Consider the following 17,639-nt stretch of genomic DNA (forward strand, 5'->3'; position numbering starts at 1 on the left):
GACGCCGGCAGACCCGTCAATGTCCGGCCATGTGCTGCCAAGAAATTATGGCCCGTCTGATTTCTAAAACCGATTTTAAGATTTTAAATCTAATTTTAACTCTATTCACTATCCAATCAACAACACAATTATTACTTTTTCAATTTTTTTTCAATTTTTTAATAATTTAATTCAATTTTTAATAATAAATTCTCTCAATTATTCATTACTTTTTCACACTTTTTCTCATAATTCAACATCACAATCATTACAAATCAATTAAAATCAAAATTCAACTCAACTCAACTCTAAAACCAAACATACTATAATTCTCTTGACAATCAATCACAATTCCTTCTTTTCTTTTTCTCTTTTTTTCCGATTATTAAAGGATCTCGAGGTTAGCTTTTCTGGGTTAGAGGGAGGGGAAATAAAGAAATGTGAGAGTCCATTAGTGATAATTTATTCGAAAATTATTAATTTCGAGTTGAGAACGAGTATCATCACATCTTAATTATATTTTTTTTCATGCAAAATATGCACTTTACTATATCATAGTGAATCTTGGAATCTGAGTGCATAATTACGCACTTTGAAAGTTAAATTTATTTTGTGGACCAATATAGATAGGAAATAACCCCTAGTCTTAGTCAAACACATACATCGATATTATATTAATCTTAACTCGTAAAAGTTGAACATGGGTACAGGAGAAACTATAATTAAGTTAACCTTTGGTATATCGTAACAATTAATACTGTTGGAAGAGGCTCATCCATCTGATAATATATGTATATGCTTAACAAAATTATATCGTTCGGCTTATTCGAAATGAGTCGATATTTATTAAACATGCGATGAATTGTTGTTAGACATGGTATGGACAGGCTATAGTTTATATAGGTACTCGGACTATCGGATCATCATCATATGAGTCGACAAATCTCAGTGGAGATGTCAATTACTAAATTGCATTTATTTTACGCGCTTAATTAATTTATTCGTTTAATCACATTTGACCATTGGCACATGGTTCACACATTCTTTGAAATAATAATTGGTCTGCGTGGCAAACGCTTATTTAGCAAGTTTGCCTCTCAAAAGAAGGAAAGGAGGGCAATTGCTTGTGGGTCTTCAGCCATCTTCCTTTATAAAATTTGATTCAAATTTTAGTTTTTTTTTTTTCATCATTCTTACATTTTGAACTATTAAATTAAATGAGTATTGATATATCTTCCTAATAATCAATATAAAAATTTTCCTAACTCAAAATTCCATTCCCAATGATATGAATTGTGATTTACACAATATCTAAGGACTATTCAGTAAGCGTGAGTGAATCTTAAATTAGGAAGATTTTTAGGCACATCAATTAAGAGGATTTAGCATTTTTATAAATTAACACATGATTTATAAGAAGTTGCTTAAGATAGCAACAAAGTTTTTTTTTTGTGTGCACCTTGATATTCGAATGTTAAACGGGGTCCAAAATAATTAAGTTCGATCCAGGTCGTCCAATTGGAAATCCACTTTCCCACCCATTAGTGGTAATCTACATTGCTACTTCAGTAAGAATGTGAGGGTGAGAATGTGGATTACCAAGATTTATCTAAACTTGAGAATCTAGTGGGCCGTTGGAAAATAATTTCCATTCCTGAGAATGTGACTGGATTCTCAGGGTTCGAGCTCAAATTTTATTATAAAAATAAGGAAAATAATTCTATAAATGCAATACATCTAACAAACATAGACATATTGCCCACTGCCCCTCCTTTTTCCTGTAATTGCATAATCGCCCCTGGGTGGGAATTTCGGTGCCGTAGGGATATTAGCAAGAATTGGAAAAAGAAATCCTCCGGGCCAACGCATAAAGTGAGTTGGGTAATGCCACGTCTGCTAGTGGGCCCCATGCTAGTCGTCCTCAGGTCTGATTGGCTGATATTTAATGATTGCCATGCCAGCTGAAGTCAATATTTTAAAATGACTCGAAAAATTTATTCAAAAAAATCCACTTAAATAAAAACCAAAAAAAGAACAAAATTAAAATACTTAAGAAATTGAGAGGACTTCAATTAAACTACGACGCGTGCTACGACTAAAAGCTTATGCCTTGTGTTGATTGGCTTCATGTAATTTCAAACTCCACCGGGTCCGCCTCGTAGCTGGCTTAACCGATAAAAAAGGTTGTTTAAGCTGAGATTACATTGTGATTTAAAATAAAACAAAATTTGGGACAGCGAAAAAAAAAAAAAAGAGATTTAAATTGGCAGAAAAATATAAATATAGAGGAGAGATGTGCCGGAAAATCCTGCCTCTGTTCGGAAGTCCGGCTACGCCTACGCCAGAGAACTCTCTCTCTCTATCTCTCTCTCTCTAGGCCCCCCTGCTTTGCTTCGTCTCTCTCTCTCTCTCTCTCTCTCTCTCTCTGAGAAAACTCTCTCTGCCCTTTTCTTGATCTGCAATAACTCGGCGCCTCTGGGCCTCAAAATTCTTGATTCGCCACCTGGGTTCCTGTTATTCCGCACTGAAAATGGGATTGCTTCACAATTCCAGGTACCCCATCGTCCAAGTTTCGCCCTTCTTGAATTCAATTTCGTGATTTCGGAGCCCCCCTTTCGAAGGCAAGTTCTTTGATTTCTTGCTCGGAAGCTGCCGCATTGCGGGTTCTTAGCTGGGAATTGGCTGGCTTTGTTTATGAATTTTCTCCGCTCTCGTAATGTACGATTTTGTCTCTCTGCCCTGAGCTGTGAATCAGCTGCTTTCATGTCCTCTCTGTGCCGAAAGCGAATGTTATTCGAGCTTTTTTGTCTTTCGGTCGTTCTGTATCGGGTTAATTCTTGTCTTGCTGTTTTCTTTTCATTAGGCAATAGGAGGAGGAGAGATTGTGTATCGAGAAGATTCACGGGGACAATGGTGAGATAAGTATTCGAGCTCAATCCCGACGCGGGGCCATTCGCGTCGGTGGAAGCTCGGGGGAGGAACCCGTCGTCGTCGTCGTCGCCACCACCACCACCATTGATTTGAAGGCGAGATTTGGTAAATTCATTGAATAATTGTGGGTCAACTGCTGTTCTGATTGATCTGAAACTATAAGAGGAGGACAAGGAAAATAAGAAAGGAAGGCACGAAAGAAAGGAAAAAAGATTCAATTGGGATGGCTCGGGGCAGAATCAGGGCTAAGTTCCGCCGCAGCAACCTCTATACATTTGCATGCCTAAGACCAACCGCTGCCGAGTCCGAGGGCCCTCAGTCTCTCCAGGGCCCGGGATTTTCCCGAATTGTCCACTGCAACGAGCCAGTTTTGCACAAGAAGAAGCCCTTGAAGTACTGTTCCAACAGCATCTCAACCACGAGGTATAATGTCATCACCTTCCTCCCGAAGGCCTTCTTCGAGCAATTCCGCCGCGTCGCAAATATATATTTCCTTGTGGCAGCAATTTGCTCCCTGTTCTCGTTTTCTCCGTTCTCGCCCCTTAGCATGATAGCACCTCTAGTGTTTGTTCTCGGGGTTAGTATGACAAAGGAGGCCATAGAGGATTGGCATAGATTTATCCAGGACATGAAGGTTAATACCCGAAAGGTGATGGTCCACAAGGGCGGGGGTGTCTTCAGAAACAAGCAGTGGAGGAACCTTCAGGTTGGTGATGTTTTAAAAGTTGAGAAGGACAAGTTCTTTCCAGCGGACTTGCTGCTTTTGTCCTCCAGCTATGAGGATGGACTCTGCTATGTGGAAACAATGAACTTAGATGGCGAAACGAACCTAAAAGTTAAGAGGTCACTGGAGGTAACTTTAGGGTTAGATTCTGATGAGAGTTTCAAGGACTTTAAGGGAATGATTCGATGCGAAGACCCAAACCCAAGTCTGTACACTTTTATTGGGAACTTTGATTATGAACGGGAGGTTTACCCGTTGGACCCGACTCAGATCCTTCTTAGAGATTCCAAGCTCAGGAACACAGCTTTCATTTATGGGGTCGTAATCTTTACTGGCCACGACAGTAAAGTTATGCAGAACTCGACTAAGTCTCCTTCAAAGCGGAGCAGAATCGAGAGGAAAATGGATCGGATAATTTATGTTCTTCTCTCAGTTCTGCTGGGTATCTCTGTGATCAGTTCTATTGGTTTTTACATTCAAACCAAGTATCAGATGCCCGATTGGTGGTATTTACAGCCTCAGAGCGGCACTTCCTGTTATGACCCAAATAATGCCATTGCTTCGGGCTTCTGCCACTTTGTGACTGCCCTTATGCTCTATGGCTATTTAATCCCAATCTCTTTGTATGTGTCAATCGAGATGGTGAAGTTCTTGCAGGCTATCTTTATAAACCGGGATATAGACATGTATGATGGGGAAAGTGGGACCCCCGCCCAGGCGAGGACCTCTAACTTGAACGAGGAGTTGGGACAGGTTGACACCATCCTCTCGGACAAGACTGGGACATTGACCTGCAATCAGATGGACTTCCTGAAATGCTCGATAGCAGGGTCTGCTTATGGTGTTAAATCCAGTGAGGTTGAGCTTGCCGCGGCCAAGCAAATGGCCGTTGACCTTGAAGAAGAGGAAAGCGGGATCTCGGCCTATCGAGGACCCAATCACCATGGCAGATCGGAGATTGAGCTCGAGAGTATTGTTACGACTGTGGATGGGAAGGATGAGAAGAAGAAGGTTGTGAAGGGTTTTAGCTTCGAGGACAGTCGATTGATGGATGGGAATTGGATTAAGGACCCGAAGGCGAAGGATATATTGTTATTCTTGCGGATTTTGGCCATTTGTCACACTGCAATCCCTGAAATAAATGAGGAGACGAATGAGATCACTTATGAGGCTGAGTCGCCTGATGAAATAGCTTTCCTTGTTGCGGCAAGAGAGTTCGGGTTTGAGTTCTTCAGGAGGAACCAATCCAGCATTTATGTTCGGGAAGGGTGTCCTTCTCCTGGAGATCCTGTTGAAAGGTAAGGTCTTAAATGATTGAGCTGTGGTTTTATTACATTGGTGTTTCACTAACACATTCCGGTGATCCTGGACTAATTGGTTTCTCATGAATATTTTCAGGGAGTACAAACTTCTTAACTTGTTGGATTTTACAAGTAAGAGAAAGAGAATGTCTGTTATCGTGCAGGACGAGGATGGCCAGATTCTTCTTCTCTGCAAGGGTGCTGACAGGTAGATGTTTCCTTCAATTTTGAAGAATTTGCTTTTTTGGTAACCTGTACGGCTATTGGATATGCTACTGAAGATTATTTGCTGAATTTGGAATCTTCGTCTTTCTTGCTTCTGCACCTACGATTATGATTGTTTTCTTTCCTGACAAAAACTTCTGCTGGAACAGCATTATATTCGATCGACTGGCAAAGAATGGGAGGGCATATGAGGAAGTCACCACAAAACATTTAAATGAATACGGAGAAAATGGGTTGCGGACGCTAGCTTTGGCGTACAAGAGGCTCGATAAGGCTGAATACACCTCCTGGAACAACGAGTTCATGAAAGCAAAGACTTCCATTGGATCTGATAGAGAGGCGATGCTCGAGAAAGTTTCTGATATGATGGAACGCGACTTGATTCTCATCGGCGCTACAGCTGTAGAGGACAAATTACAAAAAGGGGTAAAAGCTTAAAGCTCTTCCCTGCCAATGTTCATAAATGGAATGTGCAGCTTCATTTCATTTAGCCCGAATAAAGCTTCCTTTCCCTTTTTTCCCTGCAGGTGCCTCAATGCATTGATAAACTCGCCCAAGCAGGTCTTAAACTATGGGTGCTCACTGGAGATAAGATGGAGACTGCAATCAATATAGGGTATGATGAACATCTGATAACCGATTTCTGCATGGAATTTTCTTCCAAGACTAATAAGAGATTTCAACTATATTTTTATTTTTCGTATTTCAGATTCGCATGCAGTCTTCTTAGGCAGGGCATGAAGCAGATCTGTATATCTATAAATTCAGATACACTAGGCAGACAAGATGCAAAGAAGGTACGTTTCTGAACAGAAAATTGGCATCGGGAATAATTGTAAAAACTTTCCCTTATTTCCCTTTTTCCTTTCTTCAAAACAGAAGAAAATAAGGAAAATCTGTTGGAATGCACATTTTTGGTAGACGATAAAATACTCGACATGTTCTATGGTGCGGTTCAACTCATTTGCTCCTCGTATCTACGTTCTTCAAGAAGAGAAAAGAGGGGGAAGAGGAAGGAATAACTGGAAATATTTTTCCTTTATCTTGAACCTTACATAGCATTAGTTGTATATTTCAAATAAAGTTTTGTCCGGATAATGGATCAGGCTGTAAAAGATGACATTCTGATGCAAATCACGAATGCCTCGCAAATGGTGAAACTGGAGAAGGATCCCCACGCGGCATTTGCCCTAATCATCGATGGGAAAACCCTGACCTATGCATTGGAGGAAGACTTGAAGAATCACTTCTTGGGACTAGCAGTCGACTGCGCATCGGTGATATGCTGTCGTGTCTCCCCGAAACAGAAAGCGCTGGTATGTCCACTCTGTAAGATTATGGGTAACCGGAGCTTTGAAAATCAGGAATAACTTACCCAATTTTTTTTTCCTCTTCTTGGAAAAATAAAGAAAACGAAGGAAAAAATCTTGTTTGGATCTTGGTTTGATGATGCATTTATTATCCAACAATTGTTCTAAAGTACACTTTGCGATGCCTTTTTTTTTTTTTTTTTTTTTTTTTTTTTTTTTTTTCTCTTTTTTGTTATTTCTCGAGGACAGGATAACGGAAAACCAACAAGCCTTAACCCAGTTTTCCACAACCAACCTGATTATCATTCTAAATGTTCTGAAAATCTAATTTGAATGGTGTCAGGTGACAAGACTGGTTAAGGAAGGGACGGGGAAAACCACCCTAGCGATTGGAGATGGGGCGAACGATGTTGGGATGATTCAAGAAGCTGATATTGGAGTGGGCATCAGTGGCGTTGAAGGTATGCAGGTTGGTGGCTCTCTTTCTTCCATCTCCTTGTCATTGGGGCTAATCTTGATACACCTCAGTAACATGTACTGCCACATGACCATGAGCCCTTGGCTCCAATTGGCAACTATTTTTGGTTCTTACATTATATATTCTACTCGCATCTAAAGATACAAAATACTTACGGGTACTTGTAGGCTGTGATGGCTAGTGATTTTGCGATTGCCCAGTTTCGGTTTCTTGAGAAACTCTTGGTGGTTCACGGGCATTGGTGCTACAAAAGGATCGCTCAGATGGTAACCACTTTAGGGATCCCTCTTTTGGTTTCTATTTTCCCCCCAGATTATGCTCATATTGATTGTGTATGTTTTGCTTTCGTTTCTTCAGATATGTTACTTCTTCTACAAAAATATAGCATTCGGTTTGACATTCTTCTACTTCGAGGCTGTCACGGCTTTCTCTGGGCAATCCATTTACGACGATTGGTACATGATCCTGTTCAACGTGTTTGTTACCTCATTGCCTGTCATTTCGCTTGGGGTGTTCGAGCAGGATGTTTCCTCGGAGATCTGTTTACAGGTTAGTGGCTACGACTTATATTTTTCTTGTAATTCAATGTCCTAAGACAATCGTAACCAAAGGCGGAGGTTTGTTAATAGTCTTAACATAAATTCTCTGTATATTCGATTTGCAGTTCCCAGCGCTTTACCAGCAAGGCCCCAAAAACCTGTTCTTTGACTGGTATAGGATACTGGGGTGGATGGGGAACGGGCTGGTTGCCTCCGCGGTAATCTTTGTCTTCAACATTGCGTTCTTCTACCGGCAGGCTTTCCGGCCAGGGGGACAGACGGCAGACATGACCACGGTGGGGACTGCCATGTTTACATGCATTGTATGGGTCGTGAACTGCCAGATTGCGCTAACAATGAGCCACTTCACGTGGATCCAGCACCTCTTCATCTGGGGTAGCATCGGGTTCTGGTACCTGTTCCTCCTGATCTATGGGCTGCTCTCCCCAAGTTACACCGGGAACGTGTACAAGATCCTGCAGGAGGTGCTGGGCCCTGCACCGAGCTACTGGACGATCACCTTGCTGGTGACGGTCACCTGCAACCTCCTCTACTTCTCCCACATATCGATCCAACGGTGCTTCTACCCAATGGACCACCATGTGATCCAGGAGATAAAGTATTACAAGAAAGATGTCCGCGACAAGATCATGTGGACCCGGGAGAAGTCCAAGGCTAGGCAGGAGACGAAGATCGGGTTCACGGCTAGGGTGGAGGCGAAGATACGGTACCTCAGAGGGCGGCTACATAAGAAGCACCTCTCGCTCAACTCGCCCAGGACGGCCGTTGCCTCCCCATCATAACACGGGCAAGTTCGTCCGAGAAACTCATTTTTCGCGCTCCTTAACATAATATAATTCTATTGTAACATTACTTGATGTAGCGTGTGGGAGTGATTTGAGTCCCATTTTTTCCTGCACAGTAGCATTGAAAACCGAAAAACTGTACTCTATTGTAAAATTTTGTCGAATGATAGCTTGCAAAATAGTTTTGATGCCTAACGTCTCAATTTTCTAACTCAGCATCATTCCAATATCGCGTAGAAATTCATTAATTGCTTATATACGTGATGATCTTCCTGATATTGGGGGCAAAACATGTTTGTGTGCCAGCTTAAACCGTGCTTTCGGTTGCCCTTAGTCCCATAATGTCTTGATATAACCTACCATCAAGGATCACGTATGGAGGAGGGCAAACATATGAAATGCAGGAGTTTGCTTAGCGAAAAAATAATGCAGGGGTTGAATTATGACAAAACACATAGTTTTGAGGGCCATCCTGCAATTTTACCTAGACAAGAGAAGACTTATATGCGCACGATGCCGTTCGAACTTGTCAAGTCCTCGGGGGTCAAGTCAAGTTCCGTCGGTTATCCACAATGCAAAATGGGAGGGGATATTTTCAATTTAAACTCTTTTGTTTACCGAAGAACTCAAATGCCCCCCCTGTAGTTTGAGTTGTATAAAAATACCCGTGTAATTTGTGAAACTTTTCCGACTCTCATCTCCCGCTAAAGCACTAATACATTAACTTTTAATCAAATCTTTTCATGACTTGTGGGAGGATGGCAAATGTAGTAAATCTAATCCCGCTCATAATTGTAATATACGAATTTGCACTCATGTTTATTTGAATTATTCACGAATAACACGCTCTATTGAGTCTCTAATCACTTGAGATCAGCCAAGAAAGCCAGGTAAGGGTTGCTGGCCTGATTTTCACCTTGTGATGCTAAAGTTGGAGACATAATTCTAAAAAGAAAACTTGAGCGAAGAGATAAAAATCATTGCTAAAATGCACGCTCTGTGTTAGTTGATGACCTTACCTACCATTTACATAAATACTTAATAATTGACATGGCAATCCGCATGCAATCTTATATGGAATCATCAATTGAATGCATTATCATTTTGTAATCGATGCTCGACTTTGTGATCCTCGCCGGATTCGAAAGTGCATATATATTGTTTGCATCATGGATATATATAATCGGGACCGATTCTTCTCTCAGGGAGCTGTACAAGTGCAAAACAGGTTGCGCTTGGATTAAATACCCGAACCTGCCCATTCTGCTGCACTGCCATAGCAAGCACAGGACGAGACGCGCACTTGCATCAATTGAGACAGTTTCACAGACTATAGGAGGTAGATTGAAAATATCATAGAATGTAGGGGCCAAATGGAAAATTTATCTTAAAACGGGATTAGCATTGTAATTTATTATTAATTAGCTGAATAATGAGAAAGTCCGCTGCGATTACATCAAAGCAATGGGATGGAGAGAGAGGGGGAGCGGTTCGGTTTGGTACAGCAAACACCATTTCATATCATATCATATCATATCATAATCTCTCTCTACTCTCTCTCTCTAACCCTAGCTTTCCTCTAGAGAGAGAAAGCACTCAACCTCCGAGTCGTCGCCTCCGTCGATTCCTCCTCCGGCAGCCTCCCCATGGCCTAGTATTGGCGCCTCGCAATCGGTCCCGGCCGTCCCGGAGTTGATCAGCCTTCGCAGTGCAGGTTTGACGCGGAATTGTCCTAGTTCTCGCCGGTTGTAGTCCCTTTGATTGGGGAGTGATGGAGCCCCGGGTCGGCAATAAGTTCCGCCTTGGCCGTAAGATCGGCAGTGGATCCTTCGGAGAGATCTATCTCGGTGCGTTACTGTTTCCTCCTGTGCTTATCCTCTGTTGATTGTTCTCGAATTGTTGTTGAATCTGTATTGGTGGTTTCAGGTACTAATATTGTATCGAATGAGGAAGTTGCGATTAAGCTGGTGAGTTTTTTTTTTTCTCAGCTGAGATTCTAATTGGCCCTGCAAAGGAATAATTTTTCATGAGCTAAGCCATAGTCATTCGGTGTATAGTGTCAGCTTCGGTTGAATTTGAAGTAATTATGCATAAGATCAAGATGAAAGCTTTGTTGTTAGATTCTACTGCTGAGAGGTGGTATGCTCGCTGGCAGTCAATTGGCATGTGATATTGATGCTTGTGACTATTCCTCAGGAAAATGTCAAGACGAAGCATCCGCAGTTGCTGTACGAGTCAAAGTTGTATAAAATACTTCAGGGAGGAAGTAAGAACCATTTTTCGTAGTAATGACTGTTGTACTCTCTTGATTTTTTTCCCCTTTAATTAGTATACTGGCTGGGTTTTATTAGGATGCTTTTTTTATCCACTTGTTCTAATTTGGCAGCTGGGATTCCGAATGTGCGGTGGTATGGTGTCGAAGGAGACTATAATGTGCTTGTGATGGATTTGCTGGGACCTAGTCTTGAAGATTTATTTAACTTCTGTAGTAGGAAATTGTCTCTTAAGACTGTTCTCATGCTTGCCGATCAAATGGTAGGTTACTTCATGCCTGTCTAATTTTTCGAGTTTTGTTGTTTCCTGCTTTTGATATCATGTTATGTTCGAATTGAGTTCGTTCACTCCAAATCATTCCTCATCAAGATATCACGCCCATCGATTTATTAATTCCTTTTCGTTTCCCATTCTATCATGATATGTGAAGTTACATGTCTTTTTCAGATCAATCGAATTGAATTCGTCCACTCAAAATCATTTCTTCATCGAGATATCAAGCCCGACAATTTCCTTATGGGCTTAGGGAGGCGTGCCAACCAGGTTTGATTGACTTACTAATCTCTCAAGTCTCCACTTGATGTTTCTTAACTTACAATTTACTTATGAAGTGCGACGATTGCTTTTTATATAGGTTTACATCATTGATTTTGGTCTGGCAAAGAAGTATAGGGACACTTCAACTCATCAACACATTCCCTACAGGTTAGCCATTTTGAATTTCTCTTGTATGAGCTATTTCTCCTTACCCCCCCTTTTTCTTTTCAACTTGGAGTCTGATTTTTATATTATAAAAAAATTGGAGCGTCTGATTTATTGAGGCTTTATCTTCTGTAAGTCAACAAATTTGCAGTAGGTAATTTTAACTGTATGATAGGATTCCGGGCTGTTAATTAGAAGTCCCCAACAGTGTCCTTTGTAACGAAAGTCCTCCCTATGTGCTTATGCGACTGCAGAGAAAACAAGAATTTGACTGGAACAGCAAGATATGCAAGCATGAATACTCACCTTGGGATTGGTATGCTTTACTTTCCATTTCATTTTGGGTTTGTAAATAGTGCAATCTTTGACCAATGTTATATATTTGTTTGCTGGACTAATAAAGTAATTATCCTGGGATCGTTCCAGAGCAAAGCCGCAGGGATGATTTAGAGTCTCTTGGATTTGTTCTGATGTATTTTTTGAGAGGAAGGTGAAGATCTTGCTTTTAATTCTTTCTTTTTGTTCTTTTGCCTGTTAGAATGTTGTGGTTATAAAACATCTTCTTTGCAGCCTTCCTTGGCAGGGACTGAAGGCGGGGACAAAAAAGCAAAAGTATGAAAAGATCAGTGAAAAGAAAGTTTCAACTTCTATTGAGGTAAGATTACTGCAAGGAGAATACCTAAGGTTTTCTAACTGCTGGGTCTATAATTAGTAAAAGATGTCCAGTATAATGGAGTTGATTTCAATCTTTGTTGTCTTTGCCTAGGCATTATGTCGGGGTTATCCATCTGAATTTGCATCTTACTTCCATTATTGTCGGTCATTGCGCTTCGATGACAAGCCAGATTATGCTTACCTAAAGAGGCTCTTCCGCGATCTCTTTATTCGTGAAGGTCTGAAATTCATCAGCTGGAAAATATTATATTTTCCACCTTTAGCTATGAACTAATGGGAATGCAAACAATTCCCTTCATTTTTTTTTTCCTTTCTCAGTTCGTTACTGGTTTGTTTATTTATTTTCCTTTTTCCCTTTCAGGCTTTCAGTTTGATTATGTGTTTGATTGGACCATCTTGAAATATCAACAGTCACAGATTGCCACGCCTCCTCCGCGTGCTCCTGTAAGTAATGAAATGCTTTATTGGTCACGGCTATATGAAAACATATATGTTATCTTTCATTTGAGAAATACTTATTAAGTTATTCTCTGCAGGGAACAGGAGCTGGACCAAGTTCTGGCATGCCTCCTGCTATTAATAGTTCGGGTATGCAATCCCCTTTTCCTCTGTTTTCTTCACATGGCCACCAACAATGGCAGTAGAGCCCAGGGTTTAATTGAACAGAAAAGAAACGTACGTAGTATGCCAGGCTTCAGCTTAACTAGACTAGTGCAACTCAAGCTCTAAACTCGGCTCAAACTGGGTTTAGTATATATATATATATATATATATATATATATATTTTTTTTTTAATTTCAAGCTTAGTTCTGGTCGTTCATAACAATCTCAATTCTGTCTTGTGACTTGACCTGATCTCCTTGATCCCCGTTGAGATCATCGCTCCAGCAAACCTCTATCCTTTTCTAGCTTGACTTCAGCTTGAGTGGGAGTGGTGCTTGATTCTTAGAATGTCTTAGGTAGTTGAGAATCGATGGAAGCTTGTTAGTTATGTTCCTGAGAATGAGATTGAGTTTGAATTGTCATCCCATCAAGCCTGAGTAGCTTTGTTTTGTTGCACCTTTAAATAGATTGGCTGAGGTAGTTGAGAGTCAATGGAAGCTTGTTAGTTATGTTGTTGCTTTATTTTAGGTGGAGAAGATGGCAGGGTTCCCCTGGGTTGGTCTGTAGGAGATGCTGCCCACAGGAGGCATTCAGGACCAGTTGCTACTAGCGGAAGTTTATCTAGGCAGAAAAATCCAGTTGCAAATGACTCTACCGTGTCCAAAGAAGTCATGGTGAGTGATATTCTGAATCCAGTTCCCCAATACATGTATGCTTTCGATCATCACGCTGAATGTTCCTTAATATTCTGTCTAATTTCGCAGTATACGTCGTATGTGCAGTAAATGCATCTTTCTTTGTTGGGAAATATTTAGCCTCGGGCCAATCTTCAAGCATAGTTTTGGTGTCATGTGCATTTGGGATTGTATTTTGTGTACTTGTGTTTGTAAAATTGGTTTTTAGATTAAATATTACTAACATCCAAAAAGTTCCAGTGAAATTATTATTCGAGAAGTATATTTTTGTTTAGTCAAGAATTGTCCTTCTGAATAATAAAGTATTGGGAAGTGAGAATAAGGTAATGACAATTACTAGTCTGTAATGAAGAAAATGCTCTTTAAACTATTACATTTAGCTGCACTTTCTTGGTGAGGGGGCGGGGGGGAAAAAAGTTAGCTAAATGTGCTTTTGCAATCTTGTTTTTCTGCAGCCTTCGAGTTCGAACTTCTTGAGATCGACTGGATCATCGAGGAGGGCTGCTGTCTCTAGCAGCCGTGAAGCTGGAAATGTGGGTACAGACTCAGATCTCTCTCGGTCCCGCACTGCAGCGGATGTGAGCCCTGGAGCTTTCCGCAAAATTTCTAGCGGTAGTGCCCAGAGGAGTTCACCGGTGGGATCATCTGATCAGCAGATCCGTCCAACTTCGAGTAGGAATAACAATACTACGTCCAATATGAAGACCTTCGAGTCGACCCTCAGGGGCATCGAGGGCTTGCACTTCAATAGCAGCAGCGATGAGAGGGTGAAGTACTAGTGAAAGAAAGAAAGTAAAATACCTAAATCTCACAAGAACTCTACTTATTGTAAATTCCTGATTGTAGTACTTTGTGATGATAAACTGGTCAGAGTTGGGTTTTGCATTTCCCAGTTTATCTGCTGGAAGTTGTGTATAATAATCTGACCATCCTGCATGGCTTTGAGGATATCCTGCCATTGATTCCGAGTTTTAACCTTTTTCTTATTTTTGCTTTTTCTATCTTATGCTCAGGATTTTTCCAGAGGATGATCAATCTATGGGTCTCGAATTGGACAGCCACTGAACGTGTAAGTAGGGGTCAATCGTATCTTTTCTGTGACATTAGTGTTTGAGGCTTGAGCTATCGGTTTACTCGCCACGGCGTTATATGGAGTGTAAGATGGTTTAATGTCGAATTTGGTACCAAGGGTTTTTCCCCAAATTGTCAAACCCAGTTGGGTGGGTATTCTCGGGATGTCGTTGTAAAGGAGCACTGTCTTTGTATCATATGTTGTGACGTTACCTGCATGGTTTTAGGTGTTCAAAGTCGAGCCAGAGTCTTCTGGGTGGTTGATTTTTTTCCCCCCTTTTAATGGAAAGATTAGATTGTTTATTTTTTCTATTTCGACTCATCCAGTTAGGAATAACTACAGGCATGAATGTCATTCATACTTTATTAAATCATAACCCTTCATTGCGCAATCCATCGATATTGGAAGTACAATTATGGAGTGGAAAATGACAATTCTGCTGAAAGTTTTCCCTCCAATGTGCCAAAGGAGCTGCCACTCTTTGTTCGGGGACTGCTGATTTCGGCAGATATACAGCAGCACCTCTTAGGCTATGTTTGGTGTCCCGGATTTTAAACGGGATGATGGGACAAAGATAAGCATAAGAGAGAAATGCATGGGATAACTTTATTGTTAAGTTGTTTGGGAAGTCATAGGATTACCGCGGATTTCTAATATCTTATCCATGCAAACTGTTTGGTGTCTTCAGATTAATTAAATTTTTCAGTATTATTGAAAATGATAAAACCATATTAGACTCAATTTGTTTTAAGGAAAATAAATACTTGAGAAAAATAAATTTCACGGAAAATGAGTTTTCGAAAAGTAATTTATTTTCCTATGTCTGGTAACGTATTGAGAAATAAAGCTGAAAAGGAAAAGAGGAGGAAAAATGTGTAAGGTGAAGAGAGTAGTCAACTGAGGAGAATTGATTCTCTTATTTTTCCAAGGAATTTAGTTTCCAAAAGTTTCCTTGTATTTTCGGTGAAAGGGAAATTGTTTTCCTATTGGCCAATGCCTTTTGTGCTACCAAACATAGACAAATGAGGAGTCTTCAGCAAAAATCCAACGGGAAACAAACGGTCTCTTAAACGAAAATCCAATGGGTGTGCACTTTAATATGTAATTCAAATAAATAATACAATGAAATACTTAATCGCACATTATGGTTAATTATCTGAAAGAGCACGATCTTTTTACTTTAAAAAAAAAATTTAGCACGACTTTTAAACATAAAACAAAAAGGCACGACCTTGGGGTTTAATTGCATTTTTAGCACGACGTTAATTATTCCGTCAAGATAGTAACGATTGACGTGGACTTCACGATGCAACATGATTGGACCCCACATGATTTTATTTAATAAATATAATTCTAAAAATTAAAAAGAAAAAGAAAGGATATTCAAACGAAATAGGAGGAAAGGGGGAGGGGGCGGGGGTGGTGGCCACACCGGCGGTCACCACCCCCAATCGGGGTCGCCGGGCACCTCTGCTGTGTTGTGGACCCCTGATTGCGGGGGTGGGACCCTCATCTCCAGAATCGAAGGAGCCCCAACATTTAGGCATTTTCAATTCTAGCGATGGAACGTAATCCACCACCACCCTAACTAACCGGGTCTGTCGCCACCTCGCTATTAATGAGGAGTAAGTCTCTGTATTCTATTCGTTAATCCTGTGCTTGTGTTCTTTGATGGATCCTCGTAGCTTCTCGAATTTACTTTTGTGTCAAAAATTTACGTCCGCAAAATCTCGATCCAATTGACACATGATTACATACACCGATAAAAGGATAAGAATATCTCAGGTCATCAATTTTTCTGAGGACTGTTGTTCAAATGGATTAGAAGTTTTTGGATATAATAATATCAGTGTGTGGATGTTGGATTAATGGCTTGTGTCTTCCTGTTTCTTACTTTCAATGAGCTATCCATCCTACCCTATTGTGTATTGAATTGGAAATAGGGGTGGCATTGCATTATGGACTTATCTCATATATATGCGTAGGTAGCTGAACCCCGCATGAAATGGGTTGCTTGGACAACAATAAGAGGCTCCCACACGCAGTCTTCTTGGGCAATCCTCGGCTAACGATTGTTCGTTAGGGGTGTAAGTGAAAAACCAAAAAAACCAAGGACCGAAAAACCGACCCTACCCGATCCCAAAAAAAGAAGAAGAAAAAACTGAGTTTTTGGTATCCCAAAATCAAATTTGGGTGGTTCTCAATGCTGAAAAAACCACCTGCTTGAAATCGCTACCCTGTTCGAAAATATCGACAGGGACCGAACCACCCGAACTATTAACAGTACATATTATTAACAGTACTATTTGACATTTGTGAGATATTTTGTTTTATATCATGGCCATGTGGGACATGAATATGTAATGTTTAATTGTGTTTGGGCGTGAATGTTACAATTTACGTCATTGAACTGATTTAAGCACCAAATACTTATAATGTGTCGTGTTATTGCGATAGTTCTTATTCTTTAAATTTCGTATTTGAGAATTTGTCATCTCAAACTCGGGTACTGTTCAAGTTCACGTGGCACGTGTAGGTGAAGCGTCAAAGCCACACGTTGCCACGTGAGGGCGGGTGTTGAGAGTTAAGTCCCATATCGAAAATATAAAAGGAATTCCTTTTATATTTTCGATATGTAAAATATCAATTGGGCCTATAAGCGATTAGGCCCATCTCCAACCTAAAAGCTCGAGCTGATAGATTGTGGTACCCAATGTCTTATAAACTTGTGGAATTCCTTTTATATTTTCGATATGGGACTGAACTCTCAACAGGTACCGAAAAAACCACCCGAATAAATCAAATACCACTAGCGGTTGGTTTTTCTTTACCTATACTAGTTTTTGGATAGTTTTTTAGATTTGAAAAAACCACAAAAAGGAAGGTCAGGTACCGAGTTTTTAGGCAAAATCACAAATGCGAGAAAAATTTAAACTGTCTAACACATAAAAATAAGAGATCGAATTTGATTGAAAAGCACGAATTATCAGAAACTCGAAAACATATAATGGTGAGCAAGGCACTTCCACGTCACCAAACTATTTAAGGATAGTATTCGTTAGTATGGTGTGCACAATATTCTGTCAGTTGCACATGTTTAGTAATTGTATACTGTATTCATGATAATGTTAAAGAGATCACACTCATAGAATAACCCAATAAATGAAAGTATATAAAAAAAAAGGAAATATCTAGATATGGTACACATAATATACAATTATTAGATATATGTGCGACTGTCAAAATATTGCACAATACAGAGTAATATCATCGCTAATTTGCAGGTGGTTTCAGCAGAAATACCGGACCATGATGCAATAATAAG

The 17,639-nt window shown here is 40.3% G+C and overlaps 2 protein-coding genes across 3 annotated transcripts; both read left to right on the plus strand.

Annotated features, from left to right (window-relative positions):
* The first annotated feature begins 2,273 nt into the window (after window positions 1-2,273).
* LOC116210180 (probable phospholipid-transporting ATPase 4) lies at window positions 2,274-8,504 on the plus strand. Its single transcript, XM_031544004.1, has 11 exons — window positions 2,274-2,532; window positions 2,843-4,932; window positions 5,033-5,143; window positions 5,310-5,586; window positions 5,688-5,776; window positions 5,870-5,957; window positions 6,267-6,476; window positions 6,814-6,939; window positions 7,116-7,214; window positions 7,306-7,497; window positions 7,613-8,504. Exons 2-11 carry the CDS (start codon window positions 3,134-3,136, stop codon window positions 8,288-8,290), a joined length of 3,669 nt encoding a protein of 1,222 aa, XP_031399864.1. The 5' UTR covers window positions 2,274-2,532; window positions 2,843-3,133; the 3' UTR covers window positions 8,291-8,504.
* Window positions 8,505-9,792: 1,288 nt separating this feature from the next.
* LOC116210207 (casein kinase 1-like protein 2) lies at window positions 9,793-14,625 on the plus strand. 2 transcript variants are annotated; one of them, XM_031544046.1, is made up of 15 exons: window positions 9,796-10,140; window positions 10,220-10,260; window positions 10,490-10,559; window positions 10,680-10,828; window positions 11,015-11,110; window positions 11,202-11,272; window positions 11,524-11,585; window positions 11,696-11,759; window positions 11,840-11,924; window positions 12,036-12,162; window positions 12,306-12,388; window positions 12,481-12,532; window positions 13,076-13,221; window positions 13,698-14,034; window positions 14,256-14,625. In XM_031544046.1, exons 1-14 carry the CDS (start codon window positions 10,065-10,067, stop codon window positions 14,019-14,021), a joined length of 1,446 nt encoding a protein of 481 aa, XP_031399906.1. In that variant the 5' UTR covers window positions 9,796-10,064; the 3' UTR covers window positions 14,022-14,034; window positions 14,256-14,625. The 2 variants fall into 2 exon arrangements, with proteins under 2 accessions (XP_031399907.1, XP_031399906.1); XM_031544047.1 differs by lacking the exon at window positions 14,256-14,625 and having other exon boundaries at window positions 9,793-10,140; window positions 13,698-14,217.
* The last annotated feature ends 3,014 nt before the right edge of the window (window positions 14,626-17,639 follow it).

The sequence above is a fragment of the Punica granatum genome, chromosome 6 (assembly GCF_007655135.1).
Source record: "Punica granatum isolate Tunisia-2019 chromosome 6, ASM765513v2, whole genome shotgun sequence".
Classification (NCBI taxonomy): Eukaryota; Viridiplantae; Streptophyta; class Magnoliopsida; order Myrtales; family Lythraceae; genus Punica; species Punica granatum.